This window comes from Balaenoptera borealis (assembly GCF_965194805.1).
Source record: "Balaenoptera borealis genome assembly, chromosome: 1".
In the NCBI taxonomy this organism is placed as follows: Eukaryota; Metazoa; Chordata; class Mammalia; order Artiodactyla; family Balaenopteridae; genus Balaenoptera; species Balaenoptera borealis.
The window spans coordinates 79,236,514-79,261,724 of NC_138860.1; the positions used below are offsets into that span (position 1 = coordinate 79,236,514).

Here is a 25,211-nt window from a genome sequence, read left to right on the forward strand (position 1 = left end):
AATGTTCTGATCTAGACTCATAGAATGAAAGACTTGGAAGTTACCTTAGAAATTACCTGACTTAATCACTTTATTTCATATCTGAAAATAATGAGACTGTGTTATATATAACATAAATATATAATAATATGTAATATATAAGGAAATATATGAATAAATAATATATAACTATGTTATATACATGACATATAAATATATAAATAATGAGAGGAGAAAGGGTAGGTAAGCAAATAAGAAGATTCATGAATATGGCATCAAAGCTTGGTGGAATGGTAGAGGACAGAGAGTAATCTAGCCCCGATTTCCAGATGGAACGCTCTCAAAGAACAGCTGATTGCTGAGCGAACGAAACTTGGAGACTATGCTGACCTAAAACAATTCTACCATGACCTCAAGGACCAAGAAGAATGGATCAGTGAGATGCTGCCCATAGCCTGTGATGAATCCTACAAAGACCCCACCAACATTCAGGCAAGTTCAAGATAAGAATCTTAGAAAACTTCAACATACTCAGATTGTTGGATGAATGGTCACCTTGCGATACTGAACACTTCCTTACTGTTCAGAGCACTGTCACTGCCTTCAGGGACTTCTGAGTCTAACGTGGAGTGAGTTCTTCAGAAGTTATCATCACCTTGGTTATGATAGAAATGTTAACTCTTCCTTTTAAACAGAATTTATCTCATCTTGCTTCCTAAATTAGGTGGTAACTTAGTTTCTGCTTTCCCTTCAGAGAAAATATCTGAAGCACAAGACCTTTGAAAATGAGGTCTATGGCCGAGCTGAGCAGGTGAAAGGAGTCATCACCTTGGGGAACACTCTGATTGAGAGGAGGGCATGTGATGGCAATGAAGAGACCATGAAGGTAGGTTCTGCTCACAATGGGTTTTGGGCTACAAAGGCACATGAAGAGAAATCTTTTATACTCTTTCAATGTTTCCATGTGTAGGGATATGGAATATGTTTCATAGTGAATTGTCTTTCCTTTGATTTTTGCACAAAGGCGGAGGAAAATAGTGATGCTCAGACCTTATCACTCCCATCATTCTCAGTACCTTGACCTCCAAGAAAGCTTTAGACTTAATTCTTATGTGTTATCATGCTTGCCTTATATTTTCTATCCTTACTACTAAGAGCTTTGATATTTAGGCATCAGCCTCCGTAATCAGCCCATGACCCTTTATTCAAAATTTCTTCTAACACCTCCCGTTGCTTTCCCAGATTTAAACCAGCATAACTGATTTAAAATATCAATATATAAGATTCCAGTACTGGCAGATTTTGACTAGACCCTAACTCCAGAGCCTCCCTACGTTATCCTTTCAAGTTGTCACAGGACCCTAAACACCATAATGACCACTCAATTTTGGGAGGCTAGGGTCAAGTAGAAGAGTTGGAGAAAAACTGGGACTACTTGTTTGAGAGAACAATTGACAAAGGACAGAAGCTCAACGAAGCTAGTCGCCAGCAGAGGTTCAACACAGGCATCCGGGACTTTGAGTTCTGGCTCTCAGAGGTAATTATACCTGGAAATGGTGTGGGCATGGGAGCTTAATAAATACTTGTCAGATAAACAGACTTTTGCATGAACAATTTCCTTGACTCTTCTTGGGAAAACTTTGGGGATGTAGTTGCTAATCTTGGTCTCCTTAAAGGCAGTTTGTGTCTGGCAGCTTTATTTGTTTATCCTTCCATTCCCAGGCAGAGACACTGCTGTCCATGAAAGATCACGCCAGGGATTTGGCTTCGGCAGGAAACTTGCTCAAGAAGCATCAGCTATTGGAAACAGAGATGTTGGCCCGAAAGGTAAGTAGTGTTGGAATCCCACTCCTCTGGCCAGAATGGAAATGTTTGTGACTTTTCTCTCTCCTGTCTTCGGAGTCCATTTGAGAACATAGACTTGCAAAACTGAACGTAGTGTTCTTATCCATCAGTCATTATAATCAGGTCAAGTCCATGGGCTTCAGAGCCATTAACCTATTTTCATTAAATTATATTGAATAGATTCTAAGACTCCAAGAAGTAGATCCTAAAAATGATCTTGTTTACTTTTTAATGACCTATGCATATAAACTCACTCTCTTCCAAAGCTGAATATCTGATCTGGTCTTTGAGAGAAAATAGAAGTTTATTTTACAGAACTACTGAAAAAAAAAAAAAAATAGGGGACACAGGCTGTGGAGTTGAACTATAAATACACTCTGAAAATTCTATGGAGCATTCCAGTTGTATCCTAATATCAAGCATAGATGTGTCCTGGGAGCTGTAATAAACATTCTGACAGGTGTTCATTTCACACTGGAGCATTTTATATTATCGGTTTTATTGGGTAACACAGATACCCACAGAAAGGGCAAGAAGTCAAAGGCTTTCTAAGTTCAGTTTCAGGACTTGATGATATTCCCTGTGACATCACTAAGGGGCAGACTTAGAATGCAAAGAGACACAGAAGGAGGCTGTGTTCTGGATGGGACCAGCTGAAGAATATTACCAATAGAGTAGCTTCTTCTTGAATATTTCAGTCCATCAATCTGTGTCATAATCTGCACTGTGAAAAGATAGTTCTGCTTGGAGACACAGCATTGTTCACCAAGGTCTTATTTTCCATATGGGGAGAGGAAGAAAATACAGGGGAAAACATCAGAAGGCCAAATGTATAGTTCGAATAATGTAGCCATGCTATCCATATTGCCTCTGGTCTTGCACTTATCCAATCTGAGTTAAAAGAGCATAAGGTCAAATTCATTATCTTCAAAATTGATCTATTTGACCCAGTCTTTGAACTTGAACTAGTGGTGGTTAAAGTCCAGGGTCTACTTAATATCTATACTATACTATTCACTGAGGACACTTGGGCTTTCTAGGATGCACTCGAGGACCTGAATATGTTGGCTGCAGATCTGATCTCCAGCGGGACTTTCAATACTGACCAGATTGTGGAGAAAAGGGATAATGTCAATGAGCGCTTCCTGAAAGTCCAGAAATTGGCAGCTGAACACCATGAGAAACTGAAAGAGGCCTATGCCTTGTTCCAGTTCTTCCAGGACCTAGACAATGAGGAATTCTGGATAGAGTATGTACTGCCAGCTCACGTTGCATAGATAGTCCAAGAAAATAGATAACCCACCAAACATGTTCTTATTTGATGCTGAAATGAAATACATAGTTGCTTCTTGCAGTTCGCTTTACTTCTTACTCATGTCTGCCTTAGCCTAAAATGAACATTGGTTTTATTTTTCACAAATTTTTTCACTGTACGCAGGCAGAGGGAGACAAGCACGGAGGGAGTGGGGAGCAGTTCACATACATTCTGGGAAGAAAATTAAGAAACTGTATATATTTGTTTTGGATAGTTCATAGAATGTGTAATGCTCATTCTGAATGAGAGAGCTGAGCATTTACAACTTACCGGACTGATGAGATCATTGTCGTGATTCTTTCTGTATCTTGTGTATCTCTTGTAATATGCCACTGAACTTGACACTGGCATAAAATGCTGCTATGCTGCTATGGTATTATTGCTAATTCTACTTTTGTTGTAAAAAATATGATTGGAAAATCTTAGCAAATTAAATTACTTGCCCTGCTTCCACCCTGCCTCATCATGTTCCTCTTCTACAAACCTGCTGATTCTTATTTGTAATCAATGAATTAGAGGAAAGAAATGTGCATAGGGCAGCTAGTAGGACATTTTTGAACCTTTTTAGAATTAGTAAGATGATATAATCTTGTCTACGAAGTCTTTTACCAAGCTTCATGGTGATATTCAAACATTTTACACTCAGAACCTATCCAACGGCCATGATTCCTATAATGTCCCTCTTTATACCTATTCTACTTAAATTAGTTACTGATATTAATAGACAAAAATAACAAAGGTCATATATGCATATATGTTTGTATATGTATATATGTAGGTGTGTGTGTCTCTAATTTTCACGTTTTTTGAAAGAGAAACATTACTGTAAGTTCTTGAGCAAAGAGGAGAAGATACACACATAGACAGGCAAAGGAAGTAATGGGAAGGCTGTTATGGCTATGCATATGGCAGAGATCAGTATGTTATTTTAATTTGTATTGCCATAAGTCAAATATTTTGCTGAAAGCCTCTGCCTCTAATTAACTTTGTGATTAATGACACCACAGTGTTCCAGAATTTACCCCCACCCCACCCCCAGCCAAACACACACTCTTAGAAAACCTTCATTTTAGGATGACGTCAGATGTCTAAAGTCTGCATTTTTTGTTTTTTCCTTGGTCTTAGGGAGAAGTTGGTACGAGTGCGATCCCAGGATTACGGGAGGGATCTGCAGGGGGTTCAGAACTTACTGAAGAAGCACAAACGCCTAGAAGGGGAGTTGGTGGCACATGAACCCACCATCCAGGTAGGAATATGAAACCTGAAAAGACTGGGATAATCTAATAGTAGTCCATGTTATGGATAAATAGGTTGAGGTTACAAAACGTGAAGGTGGCATGCCAAGGTCACACAGAGAGTTAGTTGTAGAGTTCACAAGTGTTCTCCTCCACATTTTGTCTCCCATGAATAGAAGAATCTGCATGGAAACTCATGCTCTTCCGTGGAAGGAGCACTTTTAGTCCAGGGCACAATTGCTGACAATTAGGTTACAGGTTGGGACATCTGGAAAAGCTGTACCTGAGCTGAGCTGTATGAAGAGGGCAACCTTGAGTCTTGGCTTGGCAGCAGGGTCACCCTGTGACCACGAATAATGCATAAAGCAGATCCTGGAAAGTAGCCTCATTCAAACATCAAGGTATTTGTTCGAATACTTGGTGAAGTTTAGCTTGCTAGATCTTAATGCAGCTTTCTTCATTCTCCCAGGATTGTCAGGACCACCTCGAGTACCTCCAGTTTGTAAATGAGCCAGAGGGTGTGAAGGGCTAGATACTTTGCCAGGAAACTGTGGATAAATGGGGAGAGGTTGTGGGGTAACGTGACATGGAGGGGGTGTGTTCTTCAGAATGTGCTGGATATGGCAGAGAGGCTGGGAGACAAGGCTGCCGTGGGGCGAGAGGAGATCCGGGAGAGGCTGGATCAGTTTGTTCAACACTGGAACCAGCTCAAAGAGTTGACCAAGACTCGGTGAGTTGGGGCTATGAGGCCCAATTCTCTTCTTGTATTGCAGGTATTGGGTTGGTATTGAGAAGACACTTGAGTGCTTGCTCAGCATTTCTCCCCAGCTACCAATCTCTGTCTAATTTCTAAGTGCCTGCTCAAATGCCAAGTCTTCCATGAAGCTTTCCCCATGTACCCCAGGCAGAAATGACACTGCCTCTGTGTTCTGAATATACCTCTACTCTTGTGCTTACTTGCAGCTGTCTTTTATCATTGTCACCCTATACGTGTTATTCTTCATACCACATTGTCCCTCACATCCCCGTTTTACTTTATACATCCCCCCAGTCTTAATATTACACGCAGTGCTTAGTAATAAAAGAATGATGGAATATTTTTCTCCCTTATAACCATATAGTCCTATAGCCAATTAAAATCTTACAAGATAGTTCCACTCTGCTACATTCCCACTGCTTACTAGTTTTTTCTTATCTTTTGGGATTTACTTTCCTCTTACAGAGGGATTCGGTTGGGAGAGTCCCTAGAATACTTGGAATTCATGGAGAATGCTGAGGAGGAGGAAGCTTGGATCAGTGAAAAGGAAACTATGGTTACCCGAGGGGATTCTGGAGACACTTTGGCTGCTACTCAGGTGAGTAACAGGCTGAATGGATCAATTTTCTTCTCTTCAATTTGAATCTTTTCTTAAGTAGTCAACATTTTCACCTGTAAAATTAGAATCTTTCTTCTGGTGGAAGAAAACTTTCAGGTCAGTTCTTAGTATACGATGTTCTTGATACTTAATATTTTTCTGCTAGATGGAATGTTTCCTAGAATTATGTAAATTTCAATGTGAAGAAATCCTTATGTATTACCTTGATCAACACTCATTCCCAAATCCAGAAAAGTCTAAGGTCACATGGTAAGTTAGAAACAATGTCACTTGTATTCCTTTGGCTCTTTTTCTGGTAAGATTGCCTTTCTGGCAAGTGAAGAGTTTGGGGAGAGGAATTTAGTGGAGCTATGCAGGAGTAAGTGGACACTCATCTAGTCTGCCAATTTAGTTGAATCATCCCTGGTGAGTGGCATCAAAGGGAATCAGAATGTGAGTGGGATAGATTGTCTAGTCTTGGAAGTTTTGATTCTCACTGACTCATTTACACAGAGCTTGTTGAAGAAACTCGAAGCTTTGGAGAATGACTTCGCTGTCCATGAGATCCGAGTGCAAAATGTGTGTGCTCAAGGAGAAGACATCCTGAACAAAGTGAGCTGCGCTAGGGGTTCTGGGTCAAAAAAGGATTTTCAAAAAGGGATTGGCCCAAATGTAGAATCATGAGCAGTGCTAAAATCATACATAGAACTTTGATAATCTCTTCTAAGCTGCTTTTTTGTTATTGTTGTTATTGTTTCAGTAAATAATTATTTATTCAATTTCTGTTTTCTGGAAGTTTTTTTTCAAGTTCTTATAGGTACACTTTTTAGAGTTTTTAAAAAATCATTTGTTGACACTCTTACTCTTATCCTCTGCAGAATATGGCCTTTGAAAATATCTTATACGTGACTTGCTTTGGTCATAGAGTATTGTAAGAATGTGAAGAAATTTCTTTGCATGCCTCTAGAGATGAGGACCCCACTGAAACCTCTTTGTGATTTGAGAACTATTGTTTTGTTTAGCTGCCTGTTTTAACAGAGGCTTAGTGATCTAAATGCTGAATCCTAAAGAATACAAAAGAATCCTAAACAAAGATGACTCTGTACCTTCGAGATGCTTATGCCAACTAAGAAGATCACACTTATATGGACAAACATGAGAAGATTGTCCAAATGCTGGGGTAGAAATAATCATCTGGGCGGAATAGATATTATTCTATTATAGGTGAATAATAGAATAATTTCACTAGACCTAGAAGAGAGTAGCTATATATTTGGAATGGGAGAGATGAGAGCTTTTTAATAGCACTAAAGAATTCACATTTCTGTCCCTGGACACTCATCAGTATATCTGTCTCTCCTCCTTTCGACCTTGGTGTTACAGGAGGAAAGTCAGCATAAAGAGAAGATTTCTACCAAGATAGAGGCTCTAAAAGAGAAGGTCCCTTCTCTGGCCAAGGCAATGGCTGCTTGGAAGTTACAACTGGAAGATGATTATGACTTTCAGCAGTTCATCTGGAAGGCTGATGTGGTTGAGGCCTGGATAGGTACGACATGTGAGGGCCAGAGTCTTAGGTTTGAGAAACGCTGACAATTCCATTTATAGAATGGATCCTGGGGCTCTGTTGCTTACCATGGGAAGAAAGATGCTCCCTTCATTACTCCTATTCCGTCTGGACACAATTACAATTACACTCACACATGTGCAAACACACACATGCCCACACACACACAAACACACAGAGACACATGCTGAGGGGATAACTAAGTACTATAATTCCAGAGAACATCTTTTTTGGAAACTGGTGATTTCACATGTGATATTCAGCAAGATAGGCCCATGGCAAAACATTCTAGCAATAAACTGTGTGCTTGATTTACTTATAATTTATGTCTAGTCTGCAGTTTTCCTTATGAAACATTCAGAAGTCCTCTTGGCTCCAGCTCTGTTTCAATCAGTTTTATCCTGCATAAGTCTAGAAAAACAATTCACTGGACCCTACACCCCCCATATTCCAATGAATCATCTGTTTTGAGAGTCAGGAGGCTCTCTTGTGGCCTATAGTAAATATTCCTTTTCTCTTTACCAAGGCTGATACAAGACCAACTCTATTTCCCTTCTTATTAATTATCTTTGCTCTTCAGCTGAGAAAGAAACAAGCCTGAAGACCAATGGCAATGGCGCAGACCTCGCTGCCTTCCTCACTCTCCTGGCAAAGCAGGTGAGAGCAGGGTTGCCTTGTTGATAGATGCCCATGAAGTCCAAGACCCACATCACACAGAAGCTTCACAGAGGATTATTTCATTCCTAAATTTGTGGTTTTACTGTCTGTAGGACCTGTAATATTGTTCCCCTTTCCTTCGTGATAGAGATAATTTGCTAGTTTTCTCTCTCTCATCAGTCTTGCCAGTAGGTGTTCATTTTTATTAGAGAACCAACTTTGGGCTATATAATTTTTCTCTGTTGTATCTTTGTACTATAGTCCATTAATATCTTTTTATATCTTTATTATTTTTTAACTTCCTTTGATATTACTTGATTTTTTTAAATTTTAAGATAGATATTGAGGTTGTTAAATACTTAACCATTCTTCTTTTCTAATATATTGATTTGAGGATATACATTTTCCTCTAAGTAAACCCTTAGCTGCATCTCACAAATTTCATATGCTATTTTTGTTATCATTCAATTAAAAATGTTCTGTTATTTCTAACTTAATTTCTTTTTTGACCCATTGGTTATTCTGTCATTTATTGCTTAATTTCCAAATATTTGGGAATTTTCTAATTATCTTTTTTGACATTTATATCTGTTTTATTTAACTGTACTTTAAAAATACAATCTATATTATTTTAGGAGGTCTATATCCAACAAATGGTCTCTTTTAGTGAATAGTCTTTGTACAATTGAAAAGAATGTGGATTTTGCAATAATGTATATTACCCATCAGATTTTGTTACTTATGTTGTTTAAATATTTTATTTTTATATATTTTAAAGCTAGGTTAAAAGTTGTGTTGACATTTACAATTATGAAATAATCTTGATGAATTGATTCTTTTAATTATGAAAAGTTTCTCTTTCTCTCCAATGACACTTTTTTTAACACTTCTTAAATTTTTTTTCATATATTAGTATACTATACCAATTTTCTTTTGTTTACTGTTTGCAATGTATATCTATTTCCAACCCTTTAAAAATATTTTTATGCCTTTATATTTCTTGTTTTTGTTGTTGACTTGGTACATTTATAAATTGCAAAATGGTTACCACTGTAGCATTAGCTAACACCTTCATCCTGTGACATAATTACCATTTCTTTTTTAAGGTGAGAACATTTAAGATCTACTCTCTTAGCAACTTTAAAGTACATAATATAGAAATATTAGGTATAATAACCATGCTATGCATTAGCTCTCCAGCACTTGTTAATCTTATAAATGGAAGTTTGTTCCCTTTGACCAATTTCTCCCCATTTCCCTCACCTCCCAGCCCCTGGCAACCACCAATGTACTCTAAGTTTGGCTGTTTCTCTAAGTTTGGCTTTTTTAGATTCCACATGTAAGTAACATTATACAATATTTGTCTTTCTCTCTGACACTTATTTCACTTAGCATAATGCCCTCAAGTTTCATCCAATTTGTTGCAAACAGCAAGATTTCCTTCTTCCTCATGACTGAATAATATTCCATATGTGTATATCACATATCTTCTTTATCTATTGTTCTGTTGATGGGCACTTAGTTTGCTTCCGTATCTTGGTTACTGTGAATAATGTTGCAATGAACATAGAAGTGCAGAGTGTCTGTATGTCTTAGATGTGTCTTTTATAAATATCATATAGATGAGTATTGATTTATTATCTATTGATGATTTTAATGGAGTAGTGAATCCATTTACATTTAAAGTAATTAATTCATGAGTTTTATTTAAAGCTATAATTCAACACCTCCCCTACCCTATCCCCTATGCAACCCCACTTTTTTCAGTAATGATTCAAGATGTGATTTCAGTTTTCCTGAGGACTAGCCTTTTTCAGTTTGCTCTTAAACCTAGGGCCTTTAGAGGTTTCAACTAAACCTCTTTCACTAAGTCTGCTCCTACTTGATGTGTCCTGATCTCAGTACTGTGTGACTGCAGAAAACTCTTAGATTTTAGATTCTTTAGACTTTAGATTCTTTAGATTTTACATTCTTAGCTACTGTTTTCTGCTTGACTTCTAAGACTCGTGTTTAGGAATCTATAAATACCCTGAGGGGGACATACAGGGAGATTATTGAGCCTCCTTTTCTGCATCTCCCTTTTCATGATTTCCTCAAACCGTGGATGACCCAGTTTCCCAGAACTCCAATTTTTGTTCCTTTAGTTCCATGAGATGATCAAAAGATCTGAGCATCTGCTTCCTCCACTACCTCACCCTGTACAGCTTATACTTCAAAGGGAAAAGTGATAGAGAGTATTACTCTTAGTTTGCTACTATTTCCTTCTCCCTGGAATTTTGATCCATTAAGTTATAGCTACCTGAGTTGCATTCTGATTCCTTTCAAACAGCTGATTTTTTGTACTTTTATCCAGCATTAAAAGTTGTTCTCAAAGGGAGAGTTGGTCAAATACATACCACCCTGTTAAAGCTGGAAATGGAACATCCTGAATTTTGTGATTCTGATATCATTTGCACACACACATGAACACACACACAATCATTTGTATAACTGGCACCTGTATAAGGTCTTTTGTTAGTTTGCATACTTCCACGATTTCTAGTAGTGCACTACTGCTAATTAGAATGTCAAATCTAATAAGTGATATAAAAGAGTCTTAGAATGTGAGCCTTAGGAAGGATTTAGTTTTGATTTGGAAAAATTTGGAATATCACATCATGCTCCAATACTCCCTTAATATTAATTTTGTACCTAATCTAAAATCCAATTTTAAAGCACTGGAATTTAACTATAATTCCAATCCCAAATGTTTACGAAAGTCTCTAAATCCTATTTCCTTTTCCTTGGGCATCACTCTAAACTCTTGTGTAGGTCCAATCTTGTGGAACCCAGGTATGAATGACCCCTTGGAATCTGCATTATTTTTCTGTTCACAGCTTCTCTATGGGTCTTTCTCAGGACACACTGCATGCCAGTCTGCAGAGCTTCCAGCAAGAGAGACTGTCTGAGATAACAGACCTGAAGGACCAACTGGTGGCTGCTGAGCACAGCCAGACCGAAGCCATTAAGAAGCGCCATGCTGCCCTGCTGAGGCTCTGGGAACAGCTGCTGGAAGCTTCTGAAGCCCACAGACAGGAATTGCTGGAAAAACAGCTGCCCCTACAGAAGGTAAAAAAAAAAAAAAATGATGAACCACCATCAGTCCTAGATTATCTGTACTTTAGCCATGAAATCCAGAAATAGATACTGGAAACCGTGTTTGAATACTATAGACATTTAAGTGAGTACATTGCAAAGAATCAGGAAGACATTCTTATGAGCAAGAAGCAATTCATTTTTTTAGATTGATAGGGAGTATTTTTTTGACTGATTTATCAGTTATCCAGCTGACTTATGATGGAAGCCAGGTACATATAATGGAAACAGGTAGGTGAGACAAGCGATAGAACATCTTACTGTAAGGAAGAACTAATACTGGCATGTAGGAGTCAAAGTTGTCCTTGTCTTTTTTTGTAACTCATATAAAAGGAATATTAGACAAGTATAACTTATGTTCTCATCTTTCCTAGCTGGGAGACCTTGCATGTGTCACTTAACATTTCTGAACCTTGATTTCTTTATCTATAAAATAGGGTAATATCACCATCATATCTGGTTCTATGTTATTACTATTAAAAGAGATAATAGATCTGAAAATGCAATATAAACCACCAAGTTCTATATGGATATAAGTTATTAAAATGTTCTTTCTAGTGGTGGCTGCTAAGGTATTGGATGTTGATGATAAAAATATTAATAGTAAAAGGAAGTCAAGATGATCAGTGAAATTACTGAGTATTTCTAGACCATAAGAAGTATTGCATTTGGCAACAAGTTAAGGTAGGGAGTTACAGGAATCAGAAAACACACAAATAAAAAATCAGACCCTTAACTAATTTCTACTCTATTGAAGGACATGGAACCTACAGAAATTAATCTTAAGTGAAAATTTAAAGCAATTAATGGGCAACTGCATATCCATATCTATATATATACACACACACACACATATATGTACATACACACATTCTACATAAGAAGATACTTCATGTTCTGATTCTATTTTACTTAATTTTCAAACTGCAAAGAGTTTTGTTATTTTATTTTATGATTTTAAAATCTTTGTAAAATCTTCAGTTGATACATAATATTATGAAAATAATATGGCATTATTTATAGGTTTTCATGTCCTTCTTGGGTAGGGGCAATATTAGTTTTCTCTGTGTTTAGTCTATTTTAGCGTATAGATTGCTGAAATGAATACAGAGAAGGTGTAATGGTGTAATACCTTTGTAATCTCCTTCCATTTGGGTCAATTTTCTCCTCTTTAACTCCTATGTTTGGAGATGAAAACTGATTTTCATATCTGTATAACATAAATCTCTTTGAAAGTACAATCTGCTGACCCAAACTATATGATGTATTTTATTTCATTTTTTTGTTATAAATTTATTTATTTATTTATTTATTTTTGGCTGTGTTGGGTCTTCGTTGCTGCGCGCGGGCTTTCTCTAGTTGCGGCGAGTGGGGGCTACTCTTTGTTGCGGTGCACGGGTTTCTCATTGCGGTGGCTTCTCTTGTTGTGGAGCACGGGTTCTAGGTGCATGGGCTTCAGTGGTTGTGGCTCGCAGGCTCTAGAGTGCAGGCTCAGTAGTTGTGGCACATTGGCTTAGTTGCTCTGCAGCATGTGGGATCTTCCCGGACCAGGGCTCAAACCCGTGTCCCCTGCATTGACAGGGAGATTCTTAACCACCGAGCCAACAGGGAAGTCCCTATGTGATGTATTTTAAATCTAAAACTTTTCTATTACCTACTGTTTGGGACAATCCATGCTATTTCTCTCATTTAGAAATTCAAAGTCATTCAGAGCATATGAATAACTCCAAAGAGTATTGCATGGATAAGGATACAGGTTAGAGGGTAGGAAATGGGTTTAAGCGGGGGATTCAGGCATGAGATGAGCCCTGAACAAGGTTTAGAAGGAAGGTAGGATGAGAACTCATTATATGCAAAGAGACATCAAAGAAGTGTGGTCTGCAGAAGATCAGAGGAGAGAAAGAAGAAATGCTTATCCCACAAATGATACTTTTTATTCAATCAATTATCCATTCATTCATTTAACATTTATTTGTGCATGTTTACTATGTACCAAGTAGACTTGGAACACAGACGTCAGAACAAGAAATCATGAAATCTTATCATTGAAATCTACCCTTGCCACTTTTGGAATCTTATAGCTAATATAATCCTAGAAGTCATCCAACTTCATTTGTAAGTGTTGGAAGAAAAAGAGAAAATGCTAGGATCAGGGCTTGTACCTTGAACTTGCATGTCCATCCATCTGATCACATGGTCTCCATTGGTTTTAGTTCTGCCCTTTTAGAGTGTTGGCCCTGAAAATTCTTGAAGACCATCATTTTTATTATCCTCAATCTTCTTTTCTGCTGACGAGCTTTATCAGAAAAGATGGAGGTGTCTTTTTTTTTCCCTCTATAGGCCGAGGATCTATTCATGGAATTTGCACACAAGGCTTCAGCTTTCAACAACTGGTGTGAGAATGCTGAGGAGGATCTGTCAGAGTCTGTGCGCTGTGTCTCACTGGATGCAATACGGCGGCTGCAGAAGGACCATGAGAGCTTTTTGGCCTCCTTGGCAAGGGCTCAAGGAGACTTCAACTACTTGCTAGAGCTAGACCAGCAGATTAAGGCCTTAAATGTGTCCTCTAGCCCCTATACCTGGTTAACAGTGGAGGTGCTGGAAAGGATCTGGAATCACCTATCTGACATCATCAAGGTAGGTTGGGGCAGAGCAGAGAGTTCCTCTAGCTATAGTGAGCATGCTCACTTGATATATTATCCAAGTTTGGGGACTTTTGAGAAAGAAAGAAACACTATTAATAATTATATTGGGACAGCAGTCATGCACTGAGACAATCTAAGAAAAATTTTGGAAATATGTTCACAACAGGCATAGCCCTATGCCCTATAGGTTAGAGTCTCAAGCATCTGGGTGTTGAGTGGTGATTCAAGGAAGCAAGCACGAGCTCCAGGAGATGGCTCTAAAAATAGGTTATGAGAAGTCCATGAGGTTTGTATATATCTTTACAGTGTATATACTCCAAGGCATTCTCTATTTTATACACATCTCCAAAAGTGCCTTTTTAATGTGTTTGTGTTTAATTTTTGTCTGTCTATAGTAATGCTCATTATGGAAGCTATGGAAAGTATTTTAAAATTTTACAAAGAAAAATTTCACTATAAAATCACCAGTTTCATTTGGCAACTCATTATCTTTTCCTTTAAAGCTACTTTTATGTTCATTTAAATGAAATTTCAACTGGAAAAAAATTGAGTTGAGGAAAGATTTGCTTTTGTTACTAGTTTATTTGTTACTGGGCTTGGTAACACCTGTAAGTAGTTATGGGAAGTTGCATAAGCTTCTTTCACATTTCTGAGATGAGAAGAGGTGGGCTGGAAGAAAAGTGAGCACACAGGCAATAGTAGTGGAAGATAGGTGAGATTTGGAAGAAGGAAGATGTGCAGGTGAGCCTCAGAAACAGTTATTTTATTGCAAAGAAAGGTCTGCAATGTGCACATTACTATCTGTGATTTGGGGTTTTAGGAAAGAGAGCAGGAGCTGGAAAAGGAAGAGGCAAGACAGGTCAAGAACTTTGAGATGTGCCAAGAATTTGAACAGAATGCCAGTGCCTTCCTTGATTGGATCGTGCAGACCAGGTGTGCTGTGATACCCCCAAACTCATGATCCCTATGCTATACTTTCCATTTACTATAGGGATGAAATACATAACTATGGGAAGGAAGGGGAACTCTTACAGTATTTATGCTGTCCTAAAATCACCATATCCTGTCTGTGCTTTGTATTTGGAATCGACTGTACTCTAAATCAATCATTGCAAAATTGAGAAATGAGAATTTCATCTCGTTGCCCATTCTGTATTCTCTCCTTGATACTCTCACTTTTTTTCCCTCTTGCCTATAATTACAGTCTAAAAATAATAGCAGTCCCTTATGTTTGCCTTCCCCTTGTACTTTACAAAGTATTTCTATGATCCATTATCTCAACTTTCAGAGCAACCTTGAAAAGTGTACAGAGCTGATCCTATTACCACTGTTTCCAAATGTGGAAAGAAGTTCAGTAGATAACTTGACTTGATCAAGGTCACATATGTATTTATTGGCACAACCAGAGCAGAGTACACTGTGAATACTTCATAGGAAATTATTATGTTGCTTGACTACTAAAACTGTGAAGAGAATAAAGTGAGATAATATATACTAATTGCTTTTATTAAATGCAAAATGTTCTATACATGAGAATAACATTTGTCACATCTTCTGGGGCAAATGACCTGGAAAAGAGGAAACTAAGAAGGTATAATAAATGAGTAAATGGTCAAAGTTGGTAAACTGTATTCAGCAGGTGGGTCAGCATTGTGGAGTTAAAGTGTTGGTTTAGACAATCCATGCTACTGTTCCTACAAACACATTGACAAGGATAAATCAGACAATGAACAAAAAGAAATTCTGTATCATGGCTAAATAAAACATCTGACAGAAAGCAGAGGATACACAGCTCACCCTCCTTTGCCTCTGGTTTTGGTCCCTCCTCCCCTGGCAGCAGGTGCCCAACACTGAGCATATCACCTGACACCTGAGCCCTTCATCCTAAAGTAAAGAGATGCACAGAAGGCTCTGAGCTTCTCAGTGTGGGGGACACTTTGGGGACAGTGGGTGGAACAGGTTCATACTTTCTAGGTACAAAGAATTTAGAATGTATCATAAATCTGAAGAAAGAAGATCATTTCAGTAAACCATGCTAACATGTGATTTCACTTTTCTCTCTTCTGATTCCTGTTCTGGACCTCCATATCCAGGGATTATTTTCTGGATGGGTCAGTATTTTATGTTATCATGTTTGTTTTGTCGTATCATTCGAAATAATTAGTTTAGGAGGCCTTAGTACTAAAGCGTCTTCATCCCATTGCAATCTGATGGTCCCTAAGTAAAATGTGGGGTAAGAAAGAGAAGCAAAGTGTATATCATTCTGACCCTACACCCCAGTAGGTGAAGTCTTGCCTACATTAGGTTAAGGGTATATATCCAAGAATAATAACTAGGAGGGAAGTATGGAAACTTTCTCGTAGGCAGAGAAGAACTGGGACAGCCTTACTTTCCTTTTCATTTGTTGCCAATAAACAGAGAGGGTTTGGTCTCGTGAAAATTTGGCATTGTGAAAATTCATTTCAGAAAGGCCATATAACTTGGAAGAACTATAGAAGTGTAGGGGTTTTGAGTTGGTCTGTTTGTGTAAAATACTGACCTCTGATATTATAAATAATGTTTTCCTCTGGTTCTTAACTAGATCTTTGCTGAAAGAAACAGGAACTCTGGAATCCCAGCTGGAAGCAAATAAAGTAAGTAATGTTCATTCATTAGCTCTAAACATTGCTGGAATTACAAAAAGTGCAAGAAAAACTATGCAGAGGAAGCTGGTGATTCTTTTAGGTAAGTCCCCTGGCCCAAAAGTCAAAAGCCTAAGGCTCTGGTGTCAACCTTGCCAACAATTTGCATTCTAACCTTTGGCCACCACTTCATGGACATGGATGACAGTTTGCTTAAATCTCAACTTCAATTTCTGTATCTATACAATGGAGTCAATAATAGCTACATTATAGACTTACTCTAATGATTAAGTAAGGGAACAAATGCAAAAGTTCCTGGCCTACAACTTGTAACATTGACAAATTTCTGTTATTATTTGATGTGGTAAGAAAATAAATTTGAATCTAGATTATCTCTTAATAATTGAGTGAAGCAGTGGGCTACACCTCGTAGAGAAATGGAAATAAAAACAAAAATAAACAAATGGGACCTAATGAAACTTAAAAGCTTTTGCACAGCAAAGGAAACCATAAACAAGACGAAAAGACAACCCTCAGAATGGGAGAAAATATTTGCAAATGAAGCAACTGACAAAGGATTAATCTCCAAAACATACAGGCAACTCATGCAGCTCAATATCAAAAAACAAACAACCCAATCCAAAAATGGGCAGAAGACCTAAATAGACATTTCTCCAAAGAAGATATACAGATTGCCAACAAACACATGAAAGAATGCTCAACATCATTAATCATTGGAGAAATGCAAATCAAAACTACAATGAGATATCATCTCACACCAGTCAGAATGGTCATCATCAAAAAATCTACAAACAAGAAATGCTGGAGAGGGTGTGGAGAAAAGGGAACCCTCTTGCACTGTTGGTGGGAATGTAGACTGATTCAGCCACTATGGAGAACAGTATGGAGGTTCCTTAAAAAACTACAAATAGAACTACCATGCGACCCAGCAATCCCACTACTGGGCATATACCCTGAGAAAACCATAATTCAAAAGTCATGTACCAAAATGCTCATTGCAGCTCTATTTACAATAGCCAGGAGGTGGAAGCAACCCAAGTGTCCATCAACAGATGAATGGATAAAGAAGATGTGATACATATATACAATGGAATATTACTCAGCCATAAAGAGGAATGAAACTGAGTTATTTGTAGTGAGGTGGATGGACCTAGAGACTGTCATACAGAGTGAAGTAAGTCAGAAAGAGAAAAACAAATACTGTATGCTAACACATATATATGGAATCTAAAAAAAAAAAAAGAAAGAAAATGGTCAGAAGAACCTAGGGGCAAGATGGGAATAAAGATACAGACCTACTAGAGAATGGACTTGAGGATATGGGTAGGGGGAAGGGTAAGCTGAGACAAAGTGAGAGAGTGGCATGGACATATATACACTACCAAACGTAAAATAGATAGCTAGTGGGAAACAGCCGCATAGAGCAGGAAGATCAGCTTGGTGCTTTGTGGCCACCTAGAGGGGTGGGATAGGGAGGGTGGGAGGGAGGGAGATGCAAGAGGGAAGAGATATGGGAACATATGTATATGTATAACGGATTCACTTTGTTATAAAGCAGAAATTGACGCACCATTGTAAAACAATTATACTCTAATAAAGATGTTAAAAAAATAAAATAAAATGGCAAGAAAAAAAAAAAAGCAGTAGGCTAGAACAGTGTTTTTAACCTTAACCTTATTTTCTTTCCCCCCACCACCAGAAGAAAAAATTAACTAATTAAATCTAATTTATCCCTAATGAGAGAACTTAATGCTAAAAAGATGTTGTCAGACAGGATTGATTTTTGGAGGGCCACAAACCGTTGTAATATCTAATATGTTTTCACAACTACCCCGCTCATCACAACCAATTCACTCCTCTCCTCTTTAGGAAAAGACATTCCCTTGTTCAGAAAACATGACCTAAATGCAGATGTTTGGCATATAATATGTCTGAATAACAGAAGAGTCTTGTGGAAGTCTGTCCAAGCCAATGAAGGACACTGAAGTGTGAACACTGGGAAGTTTAAGTGGACCTCAGAGCTCAACCACAATCAATAGTGCAAATAATTCATGATGCAGATCACTGGGAGCATGGATCCTGGAAATCCTACCCTTCTTTATCTGCAGTATATAACTGTTAACACTTAAATTTATATACTACAGATTACCAGAATGATAGAAGTCATATCAGTTAACCTTTCTGCCACTTTATAAAGGAGGAATACAAATATAAGTGAGGTGGTTTTCCTGAGTAGTTCATTTTTTACAGAGGACAGGAAAACTCCTGAAGATAATTGAAAAGGAACAATGAAGGGAAGTCTAAATTTATCAGCTTCTTACCTTCTGTATCATCCCTAGGTTTGGATCTCATATGCTGGGTGACTGCCTCTCTTTGTCTTTTTCCAGAGGAAGCAGAAGGAGATCCAGGCAATGAAGCGTAAGCTGACCAAGATTGAGGACCTGGGGGAAAATTTAGAAGAGGCTCTGGTCCTAGACATTAAATACAGCACCATTGGGCTGGCTCAGCAATGGGACCAGCTCTACCAGCTTGGGATGAGAAGGCAACACAGTCTGGAACAACAGATCCAAGCCAGGTATTGAGAACCTACAGCCAGGGCTGGGCAAGGGTGTGGGTGGTGTTAGGTATTAGAGACTTAGCTCCAAGAGCTAAAGTTTGGGGTACTGTATACAGGAGTTGCTTCAGTGATAGTACATTCACTATCCCCAGAACCGATATTCTCTCTCTTTACTGACCCACAGAATGAATATTTCTCTTTTTATAGGAGGCTATTATAAACTGGGTCACAGTGGTCCCATCTCCCTGTGTCTACTCACCATCCATTTCTCTGAGTCTATTCACCATCTTATATGACCTCTTCAGAAAGCGTTCCCTTTTGTAAAATTCCCCCCGAAATGTCTAGAATGAAATAAATATTCAAAGTATAGAGCAGAAGAGAAAATTTCATTTTTTTTCTAAATAAATTAATTATATCAGAGCAGCCTTAGTTCTCCATAGCTATTTTGGCAGCATTAGTTATCTGGATCAGAGATTGGCAAACTTTTTCTGTAAAGATCTTGATAATAAATATCGTACAATTTGTGAGACATATAACCTCTGGTTTAACTACTCAACACTGCTGTTGTGAAGAGAAAACATCTATTGATAATTCATAAATGAATGAGCATGGACATGTTCCAATAAAATTTTATTTATGGACACTGAAATTTGAACTTCTCATAATTTTTAATGTTTAAGGAAACAGACTTCTTCTTTTGATTATTTTTAATCATGTAAAAACCATTCTCAGTTCACTGACTATACAAAAGTGAGTGACCGACTGGATTTGGCCCATGGACCATAGTTTGCCAACCCCTGAACTAGATCACTTGACTAGCATAATAGTCACTAAAATTCCTCTCTTATTCTTATGGCATGTCTTTTTTATTTCTCTGTTTATTTCATGGGTTAATTTTTGTTTTTCCTTTCAGAGACATCACTGGTCTGAGTAAAGAGACACTACAGGAGTTTGAAACAGCCTTCAGGTGAGTATAACTTCAGAGTTGATTGGTTCTTTGTTTTCCAGACAATCAGAATGAATTTCCAAGTAACTATTATTTTTTTTTCCCTCAATGTGGTTTAGTAGGATCTTAATTGAAGATCTAGATACGTTATTTAGCTTCAAGTCTTGGCTTTTAGTATGTCTATGAGATTCCTTGATTTTAGGAAATACATTTATTTTATGTTCAACATTTTATTCATTTCCCTCCATCCATTAAGTTTTAAAAAAAAGTGTGGAAACACAGGCAAGCTCTCCACTCAACTGATAACCTTATGAAATGTTACTAAAGCCCCAACTAGTACAACAAGAACTATTATTTTCTTTTTTAATCTGATTCCTATTGAACTTGATAAAATGTTTTTATTCTTTAGGCACTTCGATGAGAATCTGACAGGTCGCTTAAGTCACAAAGATTTCCGGTCCTGCCTGAGAGGGCTCAATTACTACTTGCCCATGGTGGAGGAAGGTGAACCTGAGCCCAAGTTTGAGAAATTCCTGGATGCTGTTGATCCAGGGAGGTAGGAGGAAGACCAAGGGCCAGACCATAGCAGGGAATGAGGCTTGGGGAGGGGGAGACAAGCACAGAAAGTAAAATGATCCATAAAATATGAAATTAATTCATCTTGAGAGTAGGAATATACAGACTACCATAAATGAATTGAGCAGCTTTTGGTGCCCTTTTAGGATTAGCTCAGAAGTTCATGGCACTAACTCCAACTCAGGCACCAGCTCTGCAATTTGTTCAATTCCTGGTTTATGTTTGATCTATGAATTTCAGCTGATTCTGAGAAAGGAACTTGAGAGAATAATTCCTTCCCTTGTGTAAGATCTTAATGAGATATGGATTATTCAAAGGCCACCTCCTGCAGATGGGGTTGTTGTGTGCTTGTGAGGGTGGAACAGAGTCATAGAGGGATTATGTTACTATTAAGGACCAATTCTTTCTTATACCAAGGACCAAAGAAGATCAGAAATAGAGGTCTTCAACTCAACTTGAAGAGCTTGAGATACTTAGAGACTGGTGTTAGTGGAAAATCCCCAAATTCTACTTAGAGAGTCAGGCTGACTGACCCATGTGGAAACAGAGGCTAGAACTTAGGAAACGGTTTATTTGGTTGTAAGGGCATGAGGATGTGGGTCAAATAGAGATCCTAGCCCATAGTCTCAGAGAGCTGAGATGGGAAAAGCACTTGGAGAATCCAGCTTCTCTCTGTCTGAGACACTGAGTAGGATGAGAAAGGGATCTGCCTTCCTCTTTGTCTTAAGAGGGGACAATTCCTGATCTATTTCTCCAACAGAAAGGGCTATATCTCACAAACCGACTATACCGACTTCCTGATCGACAAGGAGTCAGAGAACATCAAGTCCAGCAATGAACTAGAGGATGCTTTCCAAGCCTTGGCAGAGGGCAAGGCCTATATTACCAAAGAGGACATGAAGCAGGTCAGATTCCAGTTTGCATCCACTCTCATTACACTCTCATCATAATCTATATTTTGTTCATCTCGGGCTTGGCTGCCTACTTACCATAGGCAACCACATTCCCCTCCCCCACTTTTTCTCAGATAGTATTATGCACTAGATATCATTTGCTTTGCTCACTCATGTTGTCTTGACACAACTCAAAAACCTACAGTCAATCTCTAATGACTATCAATGTCAATCCCAAACATGCTACTTGGCTTTTAAGGTTATTTATTTATCCTGTTTATTTAATAAGTCAAATTTAGAGAATGGTGTAGATAGTGCAGCCAGAGTGAGATGGGACTCTTTGGATAAGAACTAAGTTGAAGAGATGAGTTGGTCTTATTCATTAGAAATTATAGATTTCTTTCTATAAGTAAAGCACGTGATAGGACCAGGGCTGGTTTCTTCTTCCAAAGTCTCTCCACTTCCTGAGTTTAGGGCATATTAGAAGCCCCAAAGAGCCAGCTATTTTTAATTCTTATTACTGTATTTCTTTTTTTTTTTTTTTTTTTTTTTATGTTTCAGGCCCTAACCCCAGAACAAGTGTCATTCTGTGCCTCACATATGCAGCAATACATGGACCCACGGGGCCGAAGCCAGCCTGCTGGCTATGATTATGTTGGCTTCATCAATTCCTACTTTGGCAAGTGATAAGCAGCTTTTCCTGGGTCAGAGAATCTTGGTGTTGTGGGAAGTATTGGGAGATGAAGGAGACAGGCAAGTACAGAGAGTGGAAAGATAGTCGTGTGTGTGTGTGTGTGTGTGTGTGTTTTACATTTATTGCAGGACCTGAAAAAATTCTCGAGCTTGGGAGATAAAGGCATTAACAAAATTGGAGGAGAGGAGGCCATGGGTTTATTTTACATGCAACTAGTCACTGCTGAGGGGTATTAAACAAGGTCTCTATTTTTCGTTTGTTGGGTTCTACCTATCCTTATTATTTTGGGGTTTTTTTTTTCTGATTATAGAATAAAGTATTTCCTTTAAAAAAACATTTTTGAAGTTCTTTTTGATAGAGCAATATGAAGTAAAATGTTCCTGACTCAATTGGGTTTCTATATTTCTGAGAATTGTACTGTAATGTAAATATAGGCAGCTAATTACACTGTAAATAAGTGCTTGGATACAGTAGATACATAAGATGCAAGATAACTTACAAACAATGTTTCTTGAGCTTGAAATGTGTTTAAATTCTTACATTTGAAAATGGAGATATTTGATATTCTGGGAAACCCCAATATTTTAGTCTATGAAATGGAATCACACAGAGAAGACCAGCACAACACACATTTTCTTCTCAATCTGTCCATTTTTCATACTTCCCCATTAGAGTGAATGTTATTACTCTCAGAACAGCAAAATATGAGCATGGAAGGTCTTCTTTTTGTCCTGTATGTCCCTGAATTTTCTCCAAAATTTTAATGTGATAAAAAGAATCCTTGTTTTGATTTACTTATATCTCCTATTAGTGTTAAGAGTCAGTAGAATTTTTATAGAATTAAGGAAAAAAACAAATGACCCAATTTTGTTCCTATATATGGCTGAGTAATATTCCTTTATATATATATGTACCACATCTTCTTTATTCATTCATCTTTCGATGGACGTTTAGGTTGCTTCCACGGAGTGAAGTAAGTCAGAAAGAGAAAAACAAAGATTGTATATTAACGCATATATGTGGAATCTAGAAAAATGGTACAGATGAACCTATTTGCAGGGCAGGAATAGAGACACAGACGTAGAGAACGGACATGTGGACACAGAGGGGGAAGGGAGGGTGGGATGAATTGGGAGATTAGGTTTGACATAAATACAGTACCATGTGTAAAATAGATAGCTAGTGGGAACCTGCTGTATAGCACAGGGAGCTCGGCTCGGTGCTCTGTGGTGACCTAGATGAGTGGGATGTGGGGGAAGGAAATCCAAGAGGGAGGGGATATAGGTATATATATAGCTGATTCACTTCACTGTACAGCAGAAACTAACACAACATTGGAAAGCAATTATACTCTAATAAAAAAAAATAGCTCAAAAAGAAAAAAGAAAAGAAAAGAAAAGAAACAAGAGGTGGTGCTGTTTCCAAATAATTTCCAGACCAGGTTTGATCTGAACAGGTTTGAATGCTGACATTCTGTTCTGACTTGTCAAAATTTATGGTGTCATTTGCTTGTGAGAAGACTTAGTTCATTTCTTTGCTCAGTATGAAACTGCCTAGCTGTTTTTGTATCCTGCACGAACAGTCTCTACCTCCCAATCCATGTATATTGCCACTTGGTTACCATTTCAAGTCTCAATCCCATTCTTTGCATAGAAATTAGTCCTTGCTAAGGGACAAATCCTGTCACAAGGAGCCATTTAAAGAAATTTTGGTTAAAACTATAAAGCTGTCTTTGCTGCTAATAATGTATAAGTGTTTTTACTGATTTTTGCTTAAACAATTGGGTGCTATGAAATATGACAATAAAAAAAGTATTTCAAAAAATGTTCATAAATGTCTAAATTGTGTTACCAAATTATGAGTTACCAAATATGATTACAGGTGAAAATATTCATAGCCCAGTAAGCCATCAAAATTCAGTATCATTTAATATCACACTGCCCGAATATGGAAAATCTAAAAAATGTATGTTTGTAATAACCAAAGGCAAAGGTGACTATGGTTCCATTCTTCTCCTGAACCCTGCCAAGTATCTGTAAGTCCTAAATCAGATTATTAGGCATGTGGTGAGTCTTTAAGGCAAAGGACCATTAGTACCATCTCATAAAAAGAGATTAATAATGTAGAGGCTAAAGAAGATAGTATTTATCTAAAGAATCAACAAAAATGCCCTAAGAAGATGGTACTGTTAGAGTTACATACAGCGTCTTCTGAAATCAAATTCTGACCACCCATACACTCAAGCAAAAAATGGTAATATGGGAATTATCATACATAACTTAATTGGGGACTATAAATATTCAATTTATAATATTATAACAATTAGAACTTGTATCAAATTTTCCTCTTGATCTCAGGGTTAAGTTCCTCATATTTCATAGTGATCTTTTCTTGACGTTCTGTTTACTTACTTTGAACTGGAATCCCTGCTGCTTCTTGGTAACTCTCTTCTTTACAATTTATAGAGGGGAACCTGCCTCTGAGACCCAGCCCTGTGGCTACATTCTTGATTTTTCTTTTATGATTCCTACTGCTTGGTTGGGATTCAAAAACTGTTCCACTCTTAACAGAACTCTCCCTTTTACATTTTATGGGCTTCCCTGATGCCAAACATTTGCCTGGAAGCCATCTGATTCTTTTTTCCTATAGCCTGATCCATTTCCCAGTATCTACTCTTCTCAGGTCTCTGGATCTAGGTCCATCTTCCTACATTCTCCAGTCAGACACTGTGCCAGGTAACAGCACTTTACTCTTCTTTAGATGGTTATATCATGAAATATAAGATGCTGGACACTGCCGGCGCTGGCTTCTGCCAGCATGAACTAGGTAACAAATATGTCAAGCTAAAGTGATACTGCCTAGAAACTCCAAATAATAAAATATGGTCGGGCTTCCCTGGTGGCGCAGTGGTTGAGAATCTGTCTGCCAATGCAGGGGACACGGATTCGAGCCCTGGTCTGGGAAGATCCCACATGCCGCGGAGCAACTAGGCCCGTGAGCCACAACTACTGAGCCTGCGCGTCTGGAGCCTGTGCTCCACAACAAGAGAGGCCGCGATAGTGAGAGGCCCGTGCACCGTGATGAAGAGTGGCCCCCGCTTGCCGTAACAAGAGAAAGCCCTTGCACAGAAACGAAAACCCAACACAGCCAAAAATAAATAAATAAATAAAGGA

General features: G+C 38.1%; 1 protein-coding gene across 1 annotated transcript in view; it reads left to right on the plus strand.

Moving 5' to 3' along the window:
• The window catches only part of SPTA1 (spectrin alpha, erythrocytic 1), a 74,408-nt gene extending 49,208 nt beyond the window's left edge, over positions 1 to 25,200 (plus strand). Inside the window, exons 31-51 of the mRNA XM_082407761.1 lie at positions 309 to 471; positions 734 to 865; positions 1,379 to 1,516; positions 1,702 to 1,806; positions 2,865 to 3,073; positions 4,265 to 4,385; positions 4,983 to 5,104; positions 5,597 to 5,729; positions 6,243 to 6,341; positions 7,113 to 7,275; positions 7,874 to 7,950; positions 10,849 to 11,058; positions 13,426 to 13,722; positions 14,551 to 14,663; positions 15,797 to 15,841; positions 16,312 to 16,363; positions 18,760 to 18,947; positions 19,843 to 19,896; positions 20,285 to 20,431; positions 21,212 to 21,356; positions 21,906 to 25,200. Coding sequence (XP_082263887.1) covers positions 309 to 471; positions 734 to 865; positions 1,379 to 1,516; positions 1,702 to 1,806; positions 2,865 to 3,073; positions 4,265 to 4,385; positions 4,983 to 5,104; positions 5,597 to 5,729; positions 6,243 to 6,341; positions 7,113 to 7,275; positions 7,874 to 7,950; positions 10,849 to 11,058; positions 13,426 to 13,722; positions 14,551 to 14,663; positions 15,797 to 15,841; positions 16,312 to 16,363; positions 18,760 to 18,947; positions 19,843 to 19,896; positions 20,285 to 20,431; positions 21,212 to 21,356; positions 21,906 to 22,031 — 2,839 coding nt within the window. The 3' untranslated portion in view covers positions 22,032 to 25,200. The remainder of the gene's footprint in view (positions 1 to 308; positions 472 to 733; positions 866 to 1,378; positions 1,517 to 1,701; positions 1,807 to 2,864; positions 3,074 to 4,264; positions 4,386 to 4,982; positions 5,105 to 5,596; positions 5,730 to 6,242; positions 6,342 to 7,112; positions 7,276 to 7,873; positions 7,951 to 10,848; positions 11,059 to 13,425; positions 13,723 to 14,550; positions 14,664 to 15,796; positions 15,842 to 16,311; positions 16,364 to 18,759; positions 18,948 to 19,842; positions 19,897 to 20,284; positions 20,432 to 21,211; positions 21,357 to 21,905) is intronic.
• Positions 25,201 to 25,211: the final 11 nt, after the last annotated feature.